Below are 27,527 nucleotides of genomic sequence, written 5' to 3' on the forward strand. Positions count from 1 at the left end.
ACGGTCACCGAGTTCACACATGTGGCCGTGTACAAATTCTTTATGTAATTACGCTATATATTAACTTTTAGCAAAATTGAATATATATTTAAAGTTCTGATCTGATTAAATAAAATTATCTCTGAAATTTACTTTGTTTGTCATGTTTATTTTACACTAAGATATTGAACTTTTTTGTCGTTGCGGATGAATAATTCTACCTTACGTGAAGCGTCTCATTCGCTGTTCAATTGAGTAAGCTCCTCCCACTTTTGACCGACTTTTATTGAATAATTACGTCACTTTCAAATGACGATTTTATTGCATAAAATATAAATAAAAAGTCGTGTGAGTGTAAATATAGGGATTGGATTTCGTTTTTATGTTAACCATGCTTGTATGGAGCAATTCCTCTAAGAATATATTCAATATTGCTCCATACAAGCATGGTTAACATAAAAACGAAATCCAATCCCTATATGAAAATAACGTTTAAATTCATAGAGACAATACTTTGTTGACCCAGTAATGTCTCGAGGTTGCATTGCAAGTGTATAGTATCCATGTTGCACAGTACCAATTGATCGACATGAGTTATTGCATGGGGAGAACCAGTGATTCACTTGTAGATATGAAAGAAAGATTTGGTAATTTCTGCTCCTGCTTATGTTTATATATATAGTTTGACGACTGGCTGTGCCTTACGGGGTGTTTTCATTTTTTCTCTTCTTCCTACCTGACTTTATTTTCCCTTATGCCTCCCTTGGCACCGCCTCACTTTTGGCCTTGAGTTGAGCGTTCGCTCCTGTGAGGAACCCCTGGTCGAGACACACTAAAGTCTATAAATATAGTTTCTGCTCCTGCCTACCGCTCAGCACACAGGGAGTGGGACGACTGGTTCGCCCGTTGTCAGTATAATATGACCGGGTGGGGTGTGTTGCTTGGTGTCTTCGGCGGCATGCTTCAGTGATATACCACTATAAAAAAAGGCAAGAGTTCCACTATACAAGAAGACACAGCATGAATATACCGCAGTCTCCCAAAACACGCACCTCGCACAAGATACACGCAACACACCGCATACATGGGAGGCCGTCCTTACATGACCATAGCTGTTCATAGGACGTTAATTAATCAAACAAACAAGTAATGTTCGATGTCTTTGCCAGTATGCTTTAGTGAGATTGCACTAATTATGAATAAACATTATGTAATCACAGTGACACAACATAGACATATTGCCGTATCCCAAAACATACGCACTTTTACATATACATAAAAGATGTATAAAGGGTGGAGGGGTGACCTCAATTAATAAAGGAACACGAACCGGCGCAAAACTAATCGATTTTTGTGACTGGAAATCTAATTTCCTGTTGTTTTTTTTAGTTTTTTTTTATTTGAAATATTATGACATGATGGACATCAGATTTTCACCATAAGGCCAAAATGTAACTACATGTAAATATTTTTGGAATATTTTAAGTATAGGGTAAATTTGGGGTATTTAAGACATGGATTGGGAAAATTGTTGAGGCTTCGCCATTAGGATTTGCCATTATCTTTTTGGTAGAAAAAAAACCCTATTTATTAATCTTGATTATTGATAACCAAACACAACCTCGACACCACAATCGAACAATTATTTGCCAGTGCGCTTGTACTATTAACGCCTTAATGTGCTTCATAAATGAAATTAATGCCCGGTCTTAGTGACAACCATATAAATGTCTTCTGTAGAGATACTGGAGAGTTTCGTGATGGGATATCATCCGGCGTGCTCTACATATACCTCGTAGGAACTCATAGGAACAAGTCCATGGTTGTTTTCAGAATGATCCGGAAGACAGGAGATATTCCTCATGCTACGCCTCACAATAGTTGATGAATAATTTGTTTGCTTGTTTGATTCAATTCACGTCCTATTAACATCCAGGGTCATGTAAGGACGGCCTCCCATATAGTGTACATGCGGTGTGCTGCGTGTATGAAGTAAAGAATATATTCCCCAAAGTAATAGGCTGATTTGCCATGATACCATATATTCCTTGTAAAAGAACTTTTGTTAATGAAAGTTGATATTCGTGAGAATGTTGTACAAGAAAGATTTTCGTAATGTTGACATATTAAAAAAATCATGTTAAAAGTATAAAAACTCTTGAATTATCAATAACAACTACAAACAACGAGAATTTGTCTTTATTCTCAGATATTGGAGTACATAGGAAAACATTAATTACTTAGTAACAATATGAGCAAATATTTTTCCGTCCCAAATGCTTTCTTACCTTTGTTGAAACGTAACATCAGTCTGAATTCAGTGGTACATAGTGCAATCGATTCGTACATGTCTTATCGATGTCAGTTACATCATTCAGGGTGTTAAGGATAATAAAGAGTGTTCGATATGATCGCAAAACTTTTAAAGCTTCTCGTCACAATTTAGAATTAAGTTATAGAGTTTGCCGTAAAAGGACATCGTGTTTGTTTTGCTTCAAAACCAATAAAATAAATTAAAGATATTTTCTCTTTCTTTTGTATGTTTAGACTAATAACATTCAATCAAAAGAAATGGAGCATATTTCAATATTGCCGGGTTTGGGAAACAGAAACCGTTTCCATATAAATGGAGTCACCTTTTTAAGAATATTGCTTTTGTACAGTGGTTAGGTGATTTTTCTGGAGAATTCTGATTTTCTTTTAACACAAACTTAAAATTCCTTTGCTGAACACAAACAAACCAAACTACAAAAAAATTCAATATTCCCCACATGTTAGCATTAAAACTTTGTGCGATGTGAAACTATAGTAAAATTGATCTTTATACATAGCTATATATATATTATGTAAATCGCACACCGCCTCGGTGTTTCCAACTTTCTGTTCTGTGACGTCATTAGCCAAACGTTTAGTTCGTAAGGGTGACGTCTTATGACCATCGTTCTTGTAATTAATAAATAAATTGGATCGTTTAAAGGATCAGCATATCTGATATAAGAATTAAGGACCTTAGATTCGGTACATATGGTGTTATGTCGCCTTGATAGAATAAAAAATAATATAATCCTCAACATATCCATAACTGATAGATGTTTGCATTTGTTATTGATGTTCGGACATGGCTTGTGTTTGCACGGAAATTAAATCAAAACCCAATCCGTGGTTTTTTCATGCCGTTCATATCGTGTTTGTGTTTATCAAAATCAAATTAACCGGTATAAAGCAAAATATTCTGAACATTTAAATTAATAATGGAATGTATTGTTGCTGTATTTATGCGCTCATTTACAAATAATATATTTGTTACATGCTTAATGTATAATTTACTTTCCTATATCGTCGCATTGGACGATCTTTTTAGTAATTAAATCATCTAATGATTTAATTACTAAAAAGCACATGCTTATCATCCTTTTATCGGAAACATCATTAATTAATGTTCTTATCAACATAGAATTAGCACCATTAATAACTCGTTTGTACATTTGACGGCAATGTGATGTCATCGATCAAAATGATGTAAAAAATTTGAACAGCTGTCGATTTTAATGACATTAAATCTTCTAGCGGCCACAATGACTCCACGTGCCGTTTTGTAATAGATGTATATTTTTCTCCAACATATGCATTCCTTTCATTATCTAGTTTGGTTATTTCGTTCTATTATTATCGTTGTTTCTTTCACGGCTAACCGATAAACATCTGTTCATTTTAAATATACTCCACCGCCAACAGAGCATGAAAATATCATTTGAACAATACCTGATGTTCAATCGTGAATGTATGTGTCTAATTAACACAAATATAAATATAAGATAATTTTATTTTGCTTTTGTACATGCGCAATAATTACTTCATTCCATTTTTTATTTTTGCCCCGATGCAATTAATTATTTAATATTTTTATCTTGAAGTAAAATTTCAAGCTCAAACTTTTCAATGTTGTTAATTGTGTAAAGTAAGTAACTTTTGCAACAGAAGAAAAATGCTAATTCGTCTACTCCTGTTTTTAATAGAGAAAAAATAGCTTTCTTCAGCGGTGGAGCATCTTTAAAATAAATAAAGTCGGTTTTAGATACTAAAACGACGTGGATAAATCACGATTTACAACAATCCCACTTGATGATTATGACGTCTTCTTTTGTTTGATTAGATTAACGTCGTATTAACAGCCGGGGTCATATAAGGACGGCATCCCATGTATACTGTGTGTTGCTTGTAGTAAATACGAGTGTTTTTTGGGAGACAGTGGTATATTCATGTTGTGTCTTCTTGTGTAGTGGAACTATTTTTATAGTGCTATATAATTGTGACATCACAAAATTTCATAGAATTAGGCTTACGATCACCCGTAGTTGGGTCGGTAAATCGTACTTCATCCACGTCGGTTTGGTATGCACTTCATGACATGTCATACATTACTCACATGACGCTATCACAAGTAATATGGTCATTGTCATTCTCCTTGGCGGAACATCGAGAGTAGCTCACACGGTCGTGAATATATAGTTTCTCCTTAGATAGAAATCGTACACGTAACTTAAATCCATTGGTGTTTGCTTCCGCGATTATACAGCCGTGAGAAGAGCGCCCTCTATCAAACGATCCACTACTGGACGAAGAATTAGCTTCCTTAAGTTTGAGCATCCCACGGTTAGTACACTTTAATTCACCGGACACTGTGAGACAGTCCGATCCATGGTTGTAAATTTCCTCACGTTCTCCGGCATTAATCCTTCCCGGACAAAATACCTCCATTAGCCCTCGCTTGATCTGTATATTAAAAAAGCCATATATAAGCGGATTCAAAGCACTTTGTAAAAGAGTAGACGTTTCAGCAAAAGCCATGACTGATGGCGTGAACTTGTAGGTGTAATTGCTGTATATCCTAATGAGTGTTGTTACGAAGTATGGAGTCCAGCATGCAATGAAACTGATTATTATGCAAAACGTCATTTTTACAGTCTTGATTTTTGCTCTAGGAATTGCGCTAGTATTCACGATAGATTTCCGCAAAGAACAAGTGTTGGTTCCGTTAATTAGTTTCCCTTGTCTCCAAACTACTATTACAACATTCACATAACAATACGATAATAAAATGGCAGGAACTATTAAAATATACATTGTCATAAACATGAAATAAATCTTTCGTTGCCACATAGCTGTATAACCTTGGCTGCGGCAGCCATATTGAACGTCTCCATTTGGAAGAATCTCATCGACGGTTTGCACAAATATCAGAAGTTGTGGAATCGCGAATATAAATGCAAGCGTCCATGAGATTATGATCATCTTTCGGGCTCTTGTATGTGAACTCCTGAACTTTAATGGACGACAAATCGCCATGTATCGGTCGAATCCCATCGATGTTAAAATGAACGTTGTGCTAGCTAATGTCACTACCTGGACGTATGTTAGAATTTTACATGCAGCAGCTCCGAGGACCCATTCTCCAAACGCCACAAACAAAATTTCTGTTGTCATGGTTACCACACAAACCGTCAGATCACCTACGGCTAGATTTATGATAAATATATTGACACGGCTATTCCTTTTTCTGTACCTGCTGCACGTCAATATGATTATTATGACGATATTGCCAACTAGCGTCAACATCATGATGACAACAATGGACGCCACGCGCTGGATGACGTCAGGTGTCCAAATTTCGATATCGCCTTTCACATTTTCTATCTCTGATAGATTTTTATGACAAATTGTACGTGACGCATTGTGGACACAATATATCTCCACTATATTTTCATCCCACTCTTCCATTGCTTCATCAAACCGTATGCATATGCTTAAAGCGTAGCATATCCTAAATCCACTTGACGGTTAAATATATTTTTGTTGTTTGAGGAAAAAATGAGTATCTGGTACGCCACCTTAAGATTTAATCGTCTTTTCTCTGTTCGATCTGAAAGTAGAAAAGAAGTTTATGACATAAAGAATACTATAGGGAAACGCTCTTTATACCGCTTGGGCTATTGCTACATAAAGTCGTTATAAAATACCCTTTTACACCACTTCGCTTATTTGTTACATATAAAAAGGGCTCTTTTATACCAATTTGGTTATTGTTAAAGTGGCGCAATAAAAACTTTCTTACATAGCACGTCGCTTATCCTTTTCCATGTCTTTGGTATTATAAAGGGTCTTGCAGAAAATAACAAATTTAATAACAATTAAAAAGACCAATAAAGATGGAAATAAATTCGAATAACTCATGACCAGTAAGCGTGCTGTAAACACACACATCGATTTCTAAAATACTGTACAAATACAATGCAGATGTCTTTGTCAAAGTGTTTTTCTTAAAGGAGAATACAGAACAAATTACTTTTACTGCATCCATTTGTACGGTACGGACGTTATATGTCTTGTTATTTAGTATAACCATCAGTAAAATACGATTGTTTTTGTAGTGCTGGTCTTTTTGGTCAGATTTGCAAAATTGTTCTTGAAAAGAGAAAAAAAGCAATAAAATTTCCTCTTCAATTACAAAAAATAACCAGCCCCGACAAAAAACATGGCCGTTTTTGTATGAATGCAATTTGTTTTGCTTTGTATTGGCGGATAAAGGAGTTCATCATAAAGCTGTGTGTTGTCTGTACACCGAGTAAAGTATCTTCTTGTCTCTTATATTGCATATCTCGACCAATATAGCGACGGAATGCCTATCTGGAATAACGTCATAACTAATACGATAATGTGACTGGTCTGAGATTGGCGTCTTCAATGTCTAACTATAATGTTTCTTATGGTCTACACACCCGAAAATAAATAAAGAAGCAAAAAGATTATTAATGTTTGACGTGAGCATAACAATACTAAAATTTTCTAACATTCCCGTTATTGTTTTTGCCGTGCATGTTTATTCTGTTTCCATGATCGATTTAAAACCAGTGCATGAATTTTATTTTACAAAAGAAACTCGAAGTGCTAATTGCATGTTAACACTGATGGAAATAAGCATGTGGTATTAAACTCGTATTGCCTAAATAGAACATTTTTGAATCGATCCAATAATTGGTTTTATGTTGGATTGATTTGATATATTAACAACTTATTATCATCCAGGGTCATAATAAGGACAGCCTCCAATGTGGACAACGTGTTGCGGTGTTTGAATGTCTGTATGTATAATGGGAGGCTGTGACACATTCGCGTTGTGTCACCTTGTAATGCAATAGTGCAACTCTTGCCCATTTCATAGTGCCATTTCACTGAAGCATACTAACGAAGACACTAAACAAACACCACTATTGCGTTCTGCCCATTTGCTTTTATCATTAAGGCAGTCCTAGTTGGAATGGTGATTTGACACCTAATTGCTGATTTTTTGTCGTCACATTGGGTAAAGCCGTTCCACATCTGAACACGGAAAATTAAAAAATAGTATTCCAACAGCGAACTGTCAAAGAGCCATTCATGCGAAAATGACTTGTTCCTCATTTCCGGGCACACAAGCGTTAATATATTGATCAATACAAATGTGTTTGTTTGTTATGTGTTGATTCATATGAAATACGTCTAAATATTAAAGAAATGCTATCATTTACACAGTATTTTCTATATAATATAAATGAGCAAACTGCATTTATCACATATTGTTAAAGTATCATATTTTTAAATCGATTTTTATTAATTTACCACATTTGTGGCGGCGCTTTTCAGTCAAACTTTCTTTAAATAATATATAGCCTTTATTACGATGGCCTATATACGCCTTGTCAATATACACTTAATACACTGAAACAAAAACGTACTCAGCCATCGTATTTTATGGTAAGTTGACAAAACACGAAATTACTACAGTTGATTAGAATAACTTCCTATTAACAGCTAAATGTATATATATAAATGGGAACATTTAACATTAAATTGACAACGTTCGAACAAGTCGTACCTCCGATAAATCCGCAGCTCAATCACCAATTGAGATAGATGGCGACTAAAGATTTAACAGAAGAAAATGATAGAAATATCTTTTTTATGAAATATGAGAAGATTTTAATCATTACTTCAATGAAATATAGTTGATTTTTCCTTAGGTAGGAAAAGTGAAACGTGATAAATATTTTGAAGAGTGATGAGCACGTGACTATTAATATGATATCGTCAAAAGCTTTATGACGCGTAGTGAGATCATTGAAGATGAAATAAAGACCTATCGTTTTTGGTGGAGACTATGTCTCTAGCCTCCACCTCTTGGGATAGCATCTACTCCCGAAATGTGAACATGCTCGACAGAATGTAGTCCTGCGTGTTTCTAAGCTAAAAAATACCGGAAATGATATGTCAAAATACAAAGCAGGTATGAAATTGTTTTTATGAAGTGCCTTTGTACACATAAATTGTGATGGAATATTTACCTCAGTATTGAGATTAATTGGTCAGAAACATGTGTGGCAAGTATGAATACATTCTAATTTCTAGCTTTACTGTAGTAAACTTTCTGTTAGGGTTGATTTACTAAGTCAGCTTTATACAGGAAATAAATGACAGAGGCTAAAAAGTCAATACAATTTACGGTTTATTGGATATAAACATAAATGGGATCTATACCTAGTTATAACAGGATTAAGTATATAAACTCACAAACTATGTACTGCCCTTTATGTAGGGAAACCAAAATTTACATATAAGACCTGATATTATTGAAGATGAGTAACAATTCGTATCAAATCCCTAATTTTCGTTTACCTTATATTGAGCCACTCCAATGAAAGCCTACTTCCATTATGTACTAATACAACTGAAGTGTAAAATCTGAGTTTTTACACTTGAAATGCAAAGTTTAAGTAACTGACATTGATAGCTGCAATACAGAATAGCTTGGATGGACATAAGATAATATATATGTCCTACCAGTCAACAAGAGATATAGGTAGATTGGTATAATGTGTATATGCTTGAAAAATATTGAATTATGTTTTTCATGTTCCTATGGAATGCTATATAATATATATTGCTTCATTTATTCTACATCATGTGTCCTTTTTTCGAAAACTTCTTCGGTTTACGTTTTAAACATCTTTGATCCACATCCCTTTAATTTCACCAAAACTTTTAATGAAGTCTCCACCTTTTACAATCTGATTAAAATACAGATCCTTATAACCACTCCGTTCAGCATAGTAACGTAGTGATAATAAGGATCTGTATTTTAATCAGATTGCACCTTTTAGTACCTTGAGTACTTTGATTTGTAATGGAGGAAAGTATGAGGTTCCGTGAACAAATCACAGACCTACGGACACTTCCTGACTATTTCGCCGTGTTGGCATCGTATTAGCGACCACAAAATGTCGTCTCCACGTATGTGCAAATTGTTAGGTAACTATAACTATTGGACATCTATACCTAGCAAGATTTTAAGGATAAAAATAAAAAGGCTGATCTTTATTAGATATTTTGTTGTTATCTTATTACTTTGTGCTACTGCTTATAATATAATCTATGCTTGTGAACAAAAATATTTAGAAATCAATGGTGCTTCCTGGTTACAGAAGTGAGAATTCGTTCAATTCCTTTTAAACACACTTTTGCATGCTGATTTTCATTAGTGCACACAGTATCACAGAAATTAAATTTGTGTTTTCAAATTTCGTTGTCATGCCCAATTTTTAGCACTGTGAAACTTAAATCACAGTTCAATCAACAACTCCAAACATCACTGTATTTACTTCCGCATTTGAAGTCTTCAGATTGATATTTCTCAAAATAGGGCATTAGGAAACAAAAATCAATTTGTAACTTTTATGCGCAGATCATGCGATGCTAAGGATGCATGATATAGAATCCTTACAGTGGATTTCTGATAGAGAAGAAGATATTTGACTTTTGCATTTTTAACTTTCAGGCATGACATTTCTACAGTTGCTTAGTAAAATACAGTCATGTTACATAATGCCATTCGTTGGTTCGTTGTTTACTTAGAGTAAGAAGCATTTCATTTACTGTTTCCCTAAGATTGCTTTTTAAATTCGATTTATTTTCTACTCGTGCTTTCAAATCAGATCATAGAATCAAACTATCAATCACTTTATTTCTTTGATATCGGGTTAGGAATTGCAATAACACTTCTAAACTTCTGAGCTTATGTCATGGCGCGGCGTCCGTCGTCCGTCCGTCCGTCCGTCAACATTTACTTTAAATCGCTACTAGTCATAGAGTTCTGCATGGATTGTAACCAAATTTGGCCACAAACATCCATTGGGGAAGAGGAACAGAACTTGTATCAATTTTGGCTCTGACCCCCAGGGGCAGGAGGGGCAGGGCCCAATAGAGGAATTTGAGGTAAATTCTATAAATCGTTACTTGTCCTAGAATTATGCATGGATTATAACCAAATTTGGCAAAAAACAACCTTAGGGGAAGAGGAACAAAATTTGTGTAAATTTTGGCTCTGGTCCCCCGGGGGCAGGAGGGGCGGGGCCCAATAGGGGAATTTAAGGCAAATCCTATAAATCGCTACTTGTCCTAGAGTTCTGCATTGATTGCAACCAAATTTGGCCACAAACATCCATGGGGAAGGGGAACAGAACTTGTATAAATTTTGGCTCTGACCCCCTGGGGGCTGGATGGGCGGGGCCCAATAGGGGAATATGAGGTAAATATTCCAATTCCTTCAGAAAAGAAACAATGAAACTGGATTTAGAACATTACTTTGCATTACAAACCAGGTGAGCGAAACAGGCCCTCTGGGCCTCTTGTTCTGTTAAAGGCAAGATAAATCTTCAATTGGTTAAAACGATGTCACGTGGTATCAAGAATTGAACTATTTTAATTAGTCTACGCAGTTATTTGATTAGTAAACACTGAAATTCTGACACACTGTGAAACAATGACAATTGATATAGTTTTGCAATCCTTTTATCACTATTTCAAAGGCTTTCGACAGGATTCGTTTGCTACTGTTTGTTAATAACCTTTCATACGGGGAACTATTGGACTGAAAGAAAAATTTTACACGATACCGAAATGTTCTATTATGCTACATATGTTAACAGGAGACACAACATGAATATAATGCAGCCTCTCAAACTATACAGATATTCAAACACAGCAACAATTTTCACACATAGGTGAACGCCTTAAAAGTACCTTGATAGGTAAGATGCTCCACCGCTGACAAATGGTATTTTTTCACTATCAAAAACAGGATCAGGCGATTTAGTATAACAAAAGTTACTTACTTTACACCGTTACAACCATTGAAAAGTTTGAGCTTCTAATTTTACTTCAATATAAAAATATTAGAAATAATTTATTGCATCCCGAAAAAATCCGTGGCACTATGTTCTATATAAAGTTCTGACTGTGAATGTACCAAAAAGCAAAGGAATTACCTTATATTATTTTTGTGTTAATTTGACATATATATACACGATTAAACACCAATAGTTGTTCTAATGATGAGTACAATTTTTGGTCTGTCGGCGGTGGAGCATCTTTGCTAGTATTTATGCATTAAAAATATCGTTTAAAGGATGTTACTATAATGTGGCTACACGGGTTAATAGTATTGCTTAAATAACACGCTTGTAGCAGTTTTTCACCACTTAAAATAGGTCGTCGCTATTACTATTCATATTTTTAAAACTCGGATTTTGAAGGGCTTCATTTACCACAAAGAACTCACGTGAGAGTAAACAACAAATAAAAAAATGTTTCATTCCACGCTACTCTATATTTGACCGAAAATGTGGCAGAAAGTCAATGTTACGCTTTTGAATCAAACGTAGGGCAATAGATATCTGGGTCATTCAATCTTGACCTCATCACAATATCGACCAACGTGATGGGGTAGCTTTCCATCATTTAAAGGATTTAGTGCAAAAAGGATAAGGCGTCTATAATTATCCTACCATCGACGTATCACATCGCGACAGGTTGTCAGAGCAAGACAAACGCCAATCACATGATGTATAAGATTTCCGATGGCAGGTCAAAGAGAGATAGAGATTTGTTGAAATCATGAAAACTACGCACATAAATACTAATTGATATACATTCACACTTGTTTGTAATTTGTTCAATGATGCTGTGTTTAGGACGCAAATGAATTAATCCACCGACAATGATTAAGTGAATGTTTTATTTTCATAGCTCACATATTCTGTGATATGCGTCGAGATTGAAGCCATCGGGGCTACTCTTTACACATTTAATTTTAGAAAACACACAATCTACAGTTGAGTGTAAGCTAACCATTACATCGTAGTGCACTACTACATTTGCACTACGGGTTAATTAGTAAAACACTGCAACGCCATACAGGAAGTAGACAGTACCATGCGTACCAAACACTTGTGTTAGGTCATATGACGTGCATACACTAACCAATGAACCGGTGATTTTAACTTTGAAAAATGTGAATGGACTTTCACACATGAGCGAGCGTTGCTTTTCCGGCTTTTTTGTTCTGATTCCATACCTTATTTCTACAAAAAAGTGAACAGATGATTTATTTATGGTATTCTGTAGCATTTTTTGTGTCAAAATTGTATCCATATGTTCATGTATAATGTATAGTATCGCGTAAGGTTATGTCCCAAATACTGAGAGATAATAAAAACGTTTTGACTCAATATATGAAAACAAGAGGCCCACGGTCATCTGACTATTAGTACAATACAACATAGTCGTTTAAAGATTTTAGCCTATTTGACCTCTGTGACCTTGATTGAAGGTCAAAGTAATTCATTTGAACAAACTTGGTAGCCATTCATCCCAGCATGCTACATGCTCAATATCAGTACCCTGGGCCTTCTGGTTCTTGAGAAGAAGTCGTTTAAATATTTTAGCCTATTTGACCCTCGTGACCTTGAATGAAGGTCAAGGTCATTTATTTGAACAAACTTGGTAGCCCTTCATCCCAGCATCCTACAGGCCAAATATCAGTACCCTGGGCCTTCTGGTTCTTGAGAAGAAGTTGTTTAAAGAATTTAGCCTTTTTGACCCATGCGACCTTGAATGAAGATCAAGGTCATTCATTGGAACAAACTTGGTAGCCCTTCATCCCAACATGCCACAGGCCCAATATCAGGTCTCTAAACCTCTTCATTATTCACAAGATGTTGTTTAAATGGTTAAAGCCTATTTGTCCCTGTGACCTTGAATGAAGGTCAAGGTCATTTATTTGAACAAACTTGGTAGCCCTTCATCCCAGCATCCTACAGGCCAAATATCAGTACCCTGGGCCTTCTGGTTCTTGAGAAGAAGTTGTTTAAAGAATTTAGCCTTTTTGACCCATGCGACCTTGAATGAAGATCAAGGTCATTCATTGGAACAAACTTGGTAGCCCTTTATCCCAACATGCCACAGGCCCAATATCAGGTCTCTAAACCTCTTCATTATTCACAAGATGTTGTTTAAATGGTTAAAGCCTATTTGTCCCTGTGACCTTGAATGAAGGTCAATGTTATTTATTTAAACAAACTTGGTAGCCTTTCATCTCAGCATCCTATGGGCCCAATATCAGTACCCTAGGCCATCTGGTTCTTGAGAGAAAGTCATTTAAAGATTTTAGCCTTTTTGACCCCTGTGACCTTAAATGAAGGTTAAGGTCATTCATTTGAACAAACTTGGTAGCCCTTCATACCAGCATGCTACATGCCCAATATCAGTACCCTGGGCCTTCTGGTTCTTGAGAAGAAGTCATTTAAAGAATTTAGCCTTTTTGACCCATGTGACCTTGAATAAAGGTCAAGGTCATTCATTTGAACAAACTTGGTAGCCCTTCATCCCAACATGCTACATGCCCAATATCAGTACCCTGGGCCTTCTGGTTCTAGAGAAGAAGTCATTTAAAGATTTTAGCCTATTTGACCCATGTGACCTTGAATGAAGATCAAGGACATTATCCCAGCATGCCACAGGTCTAATATCAGGTCTCTAGGCCTTTTAGTTATTCACAATAAGTTGTTTAAAGGATTTTAGCCTATTTGACCCCTGTGACCTTGAATGAAGGTCAATGTCATTTATTTGAACAAACTTGGTAGCCCTTCATCCCAGCATCCTACAGGCCAAATATCAGTACCCTGGGCCTTCTGGTTCTTGAGAAGAAGTTGTTTAAAGAATTTAGCCTTTTTGACCCATGTGACCTTGAATAAAGGTCAAGGTCATTCATTTGAACAAACTTGGTAGCCCTTCATACCAGCATGCTACATGCCCAATATCAGTACCCTGGGCCTTCTGGTTCTAGAGAAGAAGTCATTTAAAGATTTTAGCCTATTTGACCCATGTGACCTTGAATGAAGATCAAGGACATTCATTTGAATAAACTTGGTAGCCCTTCATCCCAGCATGCCACAGGTCTAATATCAGGTCTCTAGGCCTTTTAGTTATTCACAAGAAGTTGTTTAAAGGATTTTAGCCTATTTGACCCCTGTGACCTTGAATGAAGGTCAAGGTCATTTATTTGAACAAACTTGGTAGCCCTTCATCCCAGCATCCTACAGGCCAAATATCAGTACACTGGGCCTTCTGGTTCTTGAGAAGAAGTTGTTTAAAGAATTTAGCCTTTTTGACCCATGTGACCTTAAATAAAGGTCAAGGTCATTCATTTGAACAAACTTGGTAGCCCTTCATCCCAGCATGTCACAGGCCCAAAATCAGTACCCTGGGCCTTCTGGTTCTTGTGAAGAAGTCGTTTAAATATTTTAGCCTATTTGACCCTCGTGACCTTGAATGAAGGTCAAGGTCATTTATTTGAACAAACTTGGTAGCCCTTTATCCAAGCATACCACAGGCCTAATATCAGGTCTCTAGGCCTCTTAGTTATTCACAAGAAGTTGTTTAAAGGATTTTGGCCTATTTGACCCCTGTGACCTTGAATGAAGGTCAAGGTCATTTATTTGAACAAACTTGGTAGCCCTTCATCCCAGCATCCTACAGGCCAAATATCAGTACCCTGGGCCTTCTGGTTCTTGAGAAGAAGTTGTTTAAAGAATTTAGCCTTTTTGACCCATGTGACCTTGAATAAAGGTCAAGGTCATTCATTTGAACAAACTTGGTAGCCCTTCATACCAGCATGCTACATGCCCAATATCAGTACCCTGGGCCTTCTGGTTCTAGAGAAGAAGTCATTTAAAGATTTTAGCCTATTTGACCCATGTGACCTTGAATGAAGATCAAGGACATTCATTTGAATAAACTTGGTAGCCCTTCATCCCAGCATGCCACAGGTCTAATATCAGGTCTCTAGGCCTCATAGTTATTCACAAGAAGTTGTTTAAAGGATTTTGGCCTATTTGACCCCTGTGACCTTGAATGAAGGTTAAGGTCATTTATTTGAACAAGTTTGGTAGCCCTTCATCCCAGCATGTCACAGGCCCAAAATCAGTACCCTGGGCCTTCTGGTTCTTGTGAAGAAGTCGTTTAAATATTTAGCCTATTTGACCCTCGTGACCTTGAATGAAGGTCAAGGTCATTTATTTGAACAAACTTGGTAGCCCTTTATCCAAGCATACCACAGGCCTAATATCAGGTCTCTAGGACTCTTAGTTATTCACAAGAAGTTGTTTAAAGGATTTTGGCCTATTTGACCCCTGTGACCTTGAATGAAGGTTAAGGTCATTTATTTGAACAAGTTTGGTAGCCCTTCATCCCAGCATGTCACAGGCCCAAAATCAGTACCCTGGGCCTTCTGGTTCTTGAGAAGAAGTTGTTTAAAGATTTTAGCCTTTTTGACCCTGTGACCTTGAATGAAGGTCAAGGTCATTCATTTGAACAAAATTGGTAGCCCTCCTTCCCAACAACCTACAGGCCAAATATGAGTACCCTGGGCCTTCCGGTTATTGAGAAGAAGTCGTTTGAATGAAAAGTTTACGCACGGCGGACGGCGCACGGCGGACGGCGCACGACGACGGACGATGCATGATGACAATAGGTCATCCTGACTCTTCAGGTCAGATGACCTAAAAAGTTCTTACACATGTTCAAGATGTAAATTTGTTAACCGTAAACGGCAAATTAATTTAGAGTCTTATTTTTTCCTCTGTGCTCTGTGCCCTGTCCGAGACACGTCAGTTTATAAAATCGTTGTCAGTATGATGTGAGAAGGCTTGGCTGTTTTTTTTCGGCGGTATGCTTAAGTGGGTAGAAGTATAAAATGGACAAAATTTCCAGTATCACAAGGAGACACACTACGAATATAGAACAGCACATTTCTTGGTTGTTAGATAGGTGATAGACGGTTCTGACACATAAAATGTTTATTTAATAAATCATTTAATATGTTAACTTTTGACATCAATTGTCCTTTCATAGGGACACTCATCGCTTTCATGTTTTTCCCACGCCGTTAATCTAATAATCCTAACCAAACTGGTGAGTTCGCCACTTCGCTATATATTTCTGATAGTATCATAATCACAAGATATATGTTTTCAGTACTGCACTGAGTGATAAATCCCTAATCTAATCTAACCAAAGAAGCAGATGGGAATCTGCGCTCCATTTAACAAAATTGTTTTTCTCCTCGTCAACTGGAGTCCTATTTCCTGTTCGCTTAATCTCCTCTGAACCGTTGACCTCGTTAGCAAATTAAGGTTCAATGGGACAACGAAAACACCCAAACAAATCTACATAGAAAACACCATTTTTTATCATTGTATCATCACAAAATAGACTCGGAATCTCGCCTCAATGATCTTTGTCTTCAGGATAATGATCAGTTGTGTTTTCTAGGACCAGCATCACGCAAGCAGACAATGATGCAAACATATATGACTCAGATAGTGTTGAACGTAGGTAGCACGCTACAGTTCCTCTGGTATACTGAAATCAGTCTCTTAACTTGTAACATGTATTTATCTCATGTATATAAAACAATAAATAATGCAGACATCCGAACTTCGCTTTAGACTGACTTTCCGGTTAACTTATTTACTTCATCTAGCCTCACTATCAGGAATCACTAGATATATTAAATGAGCTCGTTAAGTTTTGAAATGACAGTTGACTTAGTGATTACAGATGCTGCGAATTCACTTAAATTTAAAAGTCCAGAGCTAGCTTAATGATCATGATTTTGTAATTGAATAGACAGGTTCCAATATATGCAGGTGCAAGAAGAATGTGAAGGTGTTTCAAGGTCGACGACATCATTTAATCGAATAGTAGAGATATTCCTAATACAGTCCACGAACAAAGATATATACACGATACGTCATCTAGTAGTTTTATATGATTCTCATTAAATAGCCACGAGATGTCCTGAATTTTAAGTTTCGTACTAAAGTAATATTCATTTTGTTTATAGCTGTATTTGCACTTTGAACAAAGATTGCGTATGGTGTTTGTATATATAAGTTTATAAATTACTTTTTCACAATTCAAATGGTGTGGTTATTACCACATATTCATGTCAGAAATACGTGTGAACTTTTCTACCCGATGGCTTATATTGTGGAATGTGATTTTAAATTATCTTTAATTGCAGCAATAAAAATAAAAATAAATAATGTATTTGGTTCTTACAACATGATTTTGTGTTTGGAAGTACTGTCAATAGTCTTTATAGCACAAATAATAATACAATGTATTTGTTTTTTACAGATTAATAGTTGACCATAAAATGACAATATTAATTATAATTATCTTTAATTTCAGAAATGATGATGCATTGTATCAGGTTCTTACAAAATAATTGTCAACAAAATGACGATGTTAATTAATTTTGATTGCTACAAAGATGATACATTGTATTTGGTTCTTACAAAGCATCTCTTTGTTAACAGGAACGGTCATGTAGTGAACGTGTACCGAGGATAAGATTCCTTTCCATTACTTTGATAACTTTCATATATATCCAGATCAATTTATTCTGTTTTAATAGTCAGACATTGTGTCTGCAGAACTAATTACCTGTCGACAGCCACGTGACACAGACCGTGACCTATAAAAACAGATCCTGTCGCTAATTACTTGTTTGGTCTAATACCTTCTGAGCGTTTAATATCTCCGGTATACAGACCACAAAGAATCAAGGTAATGAAAAACAGTGGCGTAACAACTAAATTAGGTTAGTGTCAGTTATTCACTATTAGGGCTATGTTGCCATTGTGTCAACTTCTGATTTTATTGTCTAGACACTTGCGGAGAAACGCAGATATCTGTTAAATGTATCGCGATTATCAGGCTGGGCAAGTCAAGGCCCAGAACTATTACCACTCAGAGTTAATGCCCCTCATCTGTACCATTGTCACGCAAATGTTGTCTAGACAAATTTGGCTTCGTGCAAATATCTTTTGATTTGATCACAAAGTGTATATTCTAACAAATTAATGTTTTAAAACGCTTTTTAATCATTAATTTGGTTCTTTTATGTTATACTTTGCATGTTGTTTTTTTTACCTTTTTATAATAGTATAAAATACAAATTACCGTAATAAAAAGGGAAAGTGCACACAAAATTCAATTTACATACCTGAATCGTTTTGTTTTGTTAAAAATGTTAATATAAACGAGTTTTATTATTTTGTAGAAGTAAAAAAAGTTGTTAGTTTACTTATGATATTTTAGTTATCATCATTTCATCGACATTATCAAAGAAATTCATAACCTGCTAAATCCCATTAATGTCTTAAATTCCCCGGCTTCACTTTATACACACCGTGCAGTTGTTGACTCGGGGGAAAAAGCGAAGCGAACCTTCATTATTAACACACGTATATATACATGTATATATTCTGATGTTGTAATTGTTATTAGAAATTCATTTCCCGCTTTTATTTGACTTTGGAAATTAAAACCTGTGCTTTGCAAGCATTGTAATTCTTAAAATGTTGATAACATTTAGTAATGAATATGAAATTGTAGAGCACTCTTCTTGAGTTGACCTGTGTTTTCATTTCACTGCATTGTATAAACGAATATGAGATTATAAAAACTCTTTCTAATCGTCAGTATGAAAATTCCGGCACATATTACTTTATGCTTTTTGTGTCTTTATGTAATTTGATTTGACTGCTTCGAATTCTTGTTTCATTTTATGATGCCAATTATATTCAATCTCCAAAATTAATATTGAGGAGAGGTTTGTTGTATTAGGCTAAACACCGTGGTAACAGCCAGGGTCATAAGGTCATGAAGACAGTACATTGTACATTCATTGGATATTTGAGGGTAATCTTGTAACATACTCTTATCAATCAATCAGACAGTTACTAATTCCAATTTGTGTCAAATCATTCCTATGATATATTCTCCCATGGAACGTTTAACAAAGAGTAATCTAATAGGAGCCCAAGGATTCGTCACGCCATGATCAAACTTCGTGTTACCATTGTCAAGTATCGAAATCACATGATAAAAAGGATGGTGTTGCCACTAAATCCAATCTATTCCCCACCTACTTTGAAAGTCGTTTATGTACACAGATTGGCTTTATAGTTATCGAACAAAGAGGAAAATTCATTACTTCTAGATTGTAGGTCAAATTTCTGTCTGCAATAATTTAGCTTTACTTTGATTGCTATTTTGTTTGACGCCCTCCAACGGTTCACATAATAAAAAAAGCGGAATGTTCTGTATGCAAATAGTGTTATACAGTGTAATATATACTTATATATTGAGTTCAAATGTCTTTTATTGCAAAAAAAAAAAAAACAATTTCAAAAGGATTGGGCACAAGTCATCAAAACTTATTGAAGTCCTCTCCCAACAACAATAACATACAAGGACATAGTCATTCAGATCCCCCGCCAATGGAGATATCAAAGCTGAAGTAAGTGTGATTGTGGAGACTTATGTGTATGAAAAAAAACAGGAAAAAGTGCAAAAAATAGCAAAAGGTACTACTAGACCATAAAATGAATGTGTCTATGAAGTGGAAATATCTCTGCTGGTTTTAGAGTTATGCTCCGGAAATGAACCTGCTACAAAAATATGATATTTTCAGCAATGTTTCTATGGTTACAGAAAAAAGCACAAAAAGTGAAAACCTAAAAATAGCAAAAGGCACTACTAGACCATAAGAACAATGTGTCTATGAAGTGTCATGGAAATATCTCTGCTGGTTTTAGAGTTGTGCTCCGGAAACGATTCTTACACAATAATCTGCCATTTTCAGCAATGTTTCCATGGTTACAGAAATATTACAAAAAGTGAAAACCTTAAAATAGCGAAAGGCACTACTAGACCATAAGACAAATGTGCCTATGGAGTTCCGTGTATGTATCTCAACCGGTTTTCCAGTTATGCTGCAGAAACGAACCTGGTACAAAAATATGATATTTTCAGCAATGTTTCCATGGTTACGGAAAAAGTGCAAAAAATGAAAACCTAAAAATAGCAAAAGGCACTACTAGACCATAAGAACAATGTGTCTATGAAGTTTCATGGAAATATCTCTGCTGGTTTTAGAGTTGTGCTCCGGAAACGATTCTTACACAAAAATCTGCCATTTTCAGCAATGTTTCCATGGTTACAGATGTTTGTTTGTTTGTTAGTTTGTTTGATTAATTAACGTCCTATTAACAGCTATGGTCATGTAAGGACGGCCTCCCATGTATGCGGTGTGTTGCGTGTATGTTGTGCGAGGTGCGTGTTTTGGGAGGCTGCGGTAAATTCATGTTATGTCTTCTTGTATAGTGGAACTATTGCCCTTTTTATAGTGCTATATCACTGAAGCATGCCGCCGAAGACACCAAGCAACACACCTCACCCGGTCACATTATACTGACAACGGGCGAACCAGTCGTCCCACTCCCCGTTTGCCGAGCGCTAAGCAGGAGCAGAAACTACCACTTTTATAGACTTTGGTGTGTCTCGGCCAGGGGACAGAACCCAGAGCCTTCCTCACAGGGGCGAACGCTCAACGCTAGGCCAAAAGTGAGGCGGTGCCAAGGAAGGCATTAGGAAAGATGGTTACAGAAAAAAGTACCAAAAATGAAAACCTGAAAATAGCAAAAGGCACTACTAGACCATAAGACCAATGTGTCTATGAAGTTTCGTGGAAATATCTCTTCTGGTTTTAGAGTTATGCTCCGGTAACGAACCTGGTACAAACATATGATATATTCAGCAATGTTTCCATGGTTACGGAAAAAATGCAAAAAATGAAAACCTAAAAATAGCAAAAGGCACTACTAGACCATAAGACCAATGTGTGTATGAAGTTTCGTGGAAATATCTCTACTGGTTTTAGAGTTATTCTCCGGAAACCATTCGTACGGACGGACAGACGGAACCCATTTGTATATCCCCGCCAACTTCGTTGGGCGGGGGATAATAAATAATTACAAATTGTTTTAAATACATATAAAAGTTATATTATGAATATATACATACATTTTTTTAAATGAGTGAGAGGAGAGGGAGAGAGAGAGCATTACATTTTCATTATGGATGGGATGAAATAGATATATATAATTTGCTAAATGATAAAAGCAACAATGGTATACAAACAAGTAATGAGCTAGGTAAATATTCTATTTCAAGTCACAATAGGGACAATATTGATTTCTCAAAACTGTTGCATAGTATTTGAAGATAGTTCTTACTTACCAATAGCAGTAAGTCTATATATAAGGGAATTTTCAAATTTAAATTATTTGATTTCTGAACTAAAATGTTTCTTTCGATATCAAAACGGACGCACGCATAAAAAAAAAATATATATAAGAAGCTTTCTCACATCAAATGTCCACACAAACAGCTCGGAGTTATTGCAAGGTTCACTCGAAATTAATCATCATTACAATGGTGCCTGAGCTCAGTATGAATACTATTAAATTTGCGGTCGCCGACGCCAAAGAAAGGAGGGGGAGAGATATGGTTAATAGGTTTCAGAGAATTTTTGAAAATGCTAATAGAAGCTGACAATCTGACAAAATTGACTAGGAAGTTCCAACAACGAAGTGTTGACGTAAAAATGAAGATGAAGTTGACGATAATCTATAATATGGAATTCTATAATCATTTACATTTCTCAATTGATATCCAACATTATCTTGAACAGTAGAAGGAAGTAAGATAATCTGGGGTTTGATCGTAAGTAAATTCTCGTGAGAGCGTCTCTTCTTGTATTTTATCTTTTTCGAGGAGAGGGAGAGGGGTTATTAATAGTTAATTTATACTACATGAGCATGTACATGTATATATGTGTATTCAAAACATGCTTCGAGACAATACCCCTTATACCCCACGCAAACCTACCTACAGTATATATATTTAACTATTGTTAGTGTATTTAGCCGCTCTGACACTAATTCTGCCCTCTGGTCATGAATTGTTATACCTTCAAATTAACTACCATCCTGTCTCAGGTATACATACTAGACCAACATATCTAGTATAGAAAAGGTGTGAATACTTGAATAAAGGTACGTAAACCAGGTATTAACCTATATCTAGCTGGAATAAATGTAGCTATATGCACATGTAAACTGTATCTTTCAAACGATTTTGCGTATAGTGAAGTTTGAATATCTAATTGTAATTTCTTAATGGGATCACATGAAAATAGTTTTAATTAGTAAAGCTGTCTTACTTTGAAATATTCATATGATTAGTTTTAGTTATTTATATACAATTAAATTTTACAACTGAAATATTGTTCAAGTTAACGATAGAAAAAAACAAAGCTTGGATATTTATTTTTTATTAAATACGTTAAAAAACATCGTAAAAGTCTAATTAGCGGTACAGTAGACTATTTGGCAGCCTCAAGTACGTAAATTGTCAAGTGAACAAAACAAAACAAAATACTTATTATTATTTAATTGGTTACCTTTATATTTTACGTTTAGGTTTACAATACTTCAATACAGTAGCAATAAAACCCCATCATCGTTTCGCATGTTTACTCAATAAAATTAAATTCTTAAATTTATATCAACCACGATAAATATCGGCCACACACCGTTCCTACCGCACAAACCGCATATCGTACATATATCTGTACATCGTGAACACATCGTAGAATACTTTAAAAAGTAGCAGTTTTCCGTTCAGTTATTTAGAAATAATAATCCGAATGTAATCTACCTCACATCCCCTTCTTCAGTGCACACTGTTAGATTCACGACTTCAATATCCCTATCCTTTGCAGTGTGCCAGTACGTGTAAAATCTACAATTAATTGTCAGTATCATTTTTGTGAGAGCTACCAATAAAATACAGTTTCATTTCCGATACCTAACGAGTGGTTTTATAATATGATTAAGCTTAAGTTGCAAAAATTAAATCACCAATATTGTAATCAAAATGTCGACATTTCTGTGCTTGAAGTGTCGAACATTGTCACAATTTTTAAGTCCGTTACCAAGTTCCATTGCCGTGAAAATCGATATACAATTTTGCTAGCTGTGCAGAACTTCCACTGGGTGTATGTTTTAATTTCTAAAAAGTATGTAGAATGGACAATACTATACTGTATGAATTGCTGACATGCTGCTGGGAGAGAAATACGTCACAGTATGTCTTTGTTCAGGATGTCCCATGGGTAACTGCGGACTACTAATGTGTTGTGTTACAACCAGAATGGTAGTATTATTTGAAAAATGTACAGTGAAAGCAGCCTTTAAAAACGGAATTTTAATTAAAAACCGATACAGCAATGACATTTAAGAGCGTACGTCGCAAAAAAGAAAATGTAAAAAAATTCTTAATTCTGGACACCTAATGCGATTGGTGGAAAAATAAACCAATAAAACTTTTTTAAAGAAAATAGATGATCAAAATTCGGTTCGATTATATATATGTAAGGATTAGCTTGGAAGAATTTATGTCACTAAAAGTTACTTTATGTAGATTTTATGCATTATTCATGACTTAGGTGCGTAAGCCCATGCAGGTTGTCCAATTTCCTGAAAACCTAACGTTTCAGTGAGAAAGAATAGCATCACATACATTTGTTCATTCAATGTATTTCTTCAATACACTTAGGAGAACATATTTCTATTTCACAATTACAATACATGAAACGGATCTAAATGTTGAAGGTAAATGAAGTCTGAGGTGAAAGTAGGAGAACAGGAACCAGCAATGCCAGACTTTAAAATCCATTTGTCATCCGATGTTCTGTTTCAATACATTTCTGTCAATATTATGCAGGTAGAGCGTCAAAGATGATCGTAAAATATGACTTAATTTTGTATCAAATTTTTTTCTGAACCCCGTTTAGTTGACACCGCACGCTTTTTGCTTTCAGTTGAACCCTCGTTTGTGACCGAGACGGCTCTACGGAAGGCTCTGGTTATTATGGTAGTTATTTCTGAGACGGAGACACGCTATATTTTATAAAAGTGGTAGTTTCTACTGACACTGAGACACGCTATATTTTATAAAAGTGGTAGTTTCTACTGACACTGAGACACGCTATATTTTATAAAAGTGGTAGTTTCTACTGACACTGAGACACGCTATATTTTATAAAGGTGGTAGTCTCTACTGACATTGAGACACGCTATATTTTATAAAAGTGGTAGTTTCTACTGACACTGAGACACGCTATATTTTATAAAAGTGGTAGTTTTTACTGACACCGAGGCACGCTATATTTTATAAAAGTGGTAGTTTTTACTGACACTGAGACACGCTATATTTTATAAAAGTGGTAGTTTCTACTGACACTGAGATACGCCATAGTTTATAAAAGTGGTAGTTTCTACTGACACTGAGACACGCTGTATTTTATAAAAGTGGTAGTCTCTACTGACACTGAGACACGCTATATTTTATAAAAATGGTAGTTTCTACTGACACGGAGACACGCTATATTTTATAAAATTGGTAGTTTCTACTGACATTGAGACACGCTATATTTTATAAAAGTGGTAGTTTTTACTGACACTGAGACACGCTATATTTTATAAAAGTGGTAGTTTTTACTGACACTGAGACACGCTATATTTTATAAAAGTGATAGTTTCTACTGACACGGAGACACGCTATATTTTATAAAAGTGGTAGTTTCTACTGACACTGAGACACGCTATATTTTATAAAAGTGGTAGTTTCTACTGACACGGAGACACGCTATATTTTATAAAATTGGTAGTTTCTACTGACACTGAGACACGCTATATTTTATAAAAGTGGTAGTTTCTACTGACACTGAGACACGCTATATTTTATAAAAGTGGTAGTTTCTACTGACACGGAGACACGCTATATTTTATAAAAGTGGTAGTTTCTACACCCGTTTACCCCTTAACATATGTATACTAGGCAACGGCTTTGCCCTTTGTCGGTATGACGCGAGTTGCTCTTGAAACAAATTGAATGAACCGCAACGCAGAAGCATATCATGTTGAATTTTGTACAAGAGCAACTCAATTCACCTCATGGAATTAACCTGAACAAGATTGTACGCATGTGTATTGAATATTGTTATTATTTGTAAAGAGTAAAAAAGTATCTTAGGGCCGGTGCAATTCTTCAAGGAATTTACTACGAAAGAAAATAGTTAGCCACTGAAATACAACAGCTTTGATAAAACAAATACTACAAATGAAGTTATATGTGCCGTATTTTTCGAAAGGTATGACTCAATTCACCACCAAAAGTTCTCAATATTTTGACAGTTACATTAACAAGTACACATTGAAAATAATAACAATTGCATATACATTGCATTGAAATACAGCCTCCCATGTATGCGGTGTGTAGCGTGTGTGTAGTGCGAGATACGTGTTTCGGGAGACTTTGTTATATTAATGTTGTGTCTTTTGTATAATGGAACTCTTGCCCTTTTATAGTGATATATCACTGAAGCATGCTGCCGATAAACAAAGCAACACACCTCATCCGGTCACATTATACTGATAACGGGCGAACCAGTCGTCCTACTCCCTGTATGCTGAGTGCTTTGGTATACATACGGTCAGACCATAAAGCCAAGTTGTGGTTCACATTTGTATAGTATTATTTAATTTAATTAATAACTGTAAAACGACTTAAGCAGCTGATCAGGTCTAAACATATAGAAGCAATAAGCACATTAATTTTACATTTCATAAATTCTGTATCGTTACTAAAATATGTAATTCACTTGCCTTTTACTAATTGGAATGCAGCATTGACAGTGAACATTTTATTGTAACGCGAATTTGCGCAAAAACGACGTCGTGTTTTATATAGAAATATCTCGCTATACTTACAAAAACTCGACGTTAAAATTGCAAGAACAAATAGCTCTGTTCAATACAATGTCAAAAAAAAAACCTTTGTCGGAACTAGTAGTGATGGTCTTTTGTAAATGGAAGCAAGAAAATAAATGTCATAAATATAATATTTCTTGTTTCATGATGGATACAAGTGATATTCGTAGGGTGGTAAATTTGATATTTTTATACCAATATCAAAGTTTCCACCTTACTCAATAAAATATAACTGGTATTCATCAAGAAACAAGAAATGTCTTCTATATTTTGAGGGTCTTACAAGCCCGACATTTTCTGATTAGTGAAAACTTTAATCTTAAAAGTTTTTTTCTTTTAATTAAATTGAATAAAAGGTAGTACAACGCCAACGAATGGTAAAACATGAGCAGAATATTCATTATTTTCTTTTCAGTAACAAAACTTACTTACTTTACACTTGAGACTACTATTATTTTTCTAAGGATATTTAAAATAATCAATTGTATCCCAAAATGTATCCATGACAATATGTCATTTTTGGAATAATGTATTGATAGCATAGATATCAAAACTAATGATTTTATTATTTTTATCATTTAGACATACATATGTTCGGTTTAACACATCAATGATTGTCCAAATGACAAATATTGTTTAGACTCGGCTGTGGAGCATCTATACACTCAATAAGCAATTCAAATATGGCTCGTGTCATTGATGCCTTTCCTTCATTAGCGACAATAGGTAAAATGTAGAATGGTAATGATGAATGCAGCGTCGACGTATCTGTGAATGCGATACATAGGCATGATTCACGACAACAACAATTAGTCCTAAAGATCGGCACACTAATTAAGGCAGCATCACTAAATGGTCTGACTTTGATATTTTTTTTCATTCAATTATCTTTGTTAGTAAGATCATGTATCACGCTGTACCAATGCGTCGCTATATACAGGGGAGAAAATGTTGTTTACAAAACCGGAAGTGTATGAGGGAAATCATTTTGCCTTATAGCTTTAGCTAGCGGAAAGATGATTGCATTATCTCCAATTATCTCCAATGAAAGGTTATTATAGCTACCACAGAGAAATATGTCTTTATTTAGTGCATAGCTCCGCCTGGAGCTGTGACTTTATGAACCAGTTGATAATCCAATTTTTACACGTCTTCGGTTATTTCGAATTTGGTTGTGAAGTCACTTTAAATTTTGTCTTGTTTGCAACTTAATCGTTTTAAAGATAACTATAACTAGCCTAAGGGACCGATGAGCTTTTGTCATAGCGCGGCTTTCCTTTAAATCGCTACTAGTCATAGAGTTACGCATGGATTGTAACCAAATTTGGGCAGGAACGGTAAAAACAACAGAGGCGATATAAATCGTGCTTCTGACCCCCTTGGGGTAGGTGATGCGGGATGCTATATGGGCAAACAGTAATAAATCCT

General features: G+C 35.5%; 1 protein-coding gene across 1 annotated transcript; it reads right to left on the reverse strand.

Moving 5' to 3' along the window:
- Window positions 1–2,215: 2,215 nt before the first annotated feature.
- Window positions 2,216–5,891, reverse strand: LOC138328842 (neuropeptide S receptor-like). The gene has a single exon (XM_069275567.1). The coding sequence runs from the start codon at window positions 5,755–5,757 to the stop codon at window positions 4,402–4,404; it is 1,356 nt and encodes a 451-aa protein (XP_069131668.1). The 5' UTR covers window positions 5,758–5,891; the 3' UTR covers window positions 2,216–4,401.
- Between the last annotated feature and the right edge of the window lie 21,636 nt (window positions 5,892–27,527).

This window comes from Argopecten irradians, chromosome 8 (genome assembly GCF_041381155.1).
Source record: "Argopecten irradians isolate NY chromosome 8, Ai_NY, whole genome shotgun sequence".
Lineage (NCBI taxonomy): Eukaryota > Metazoa > Mollusca > Bivalvia > Pectinida > Pectinidae > Argopecten > Argopecten irradians.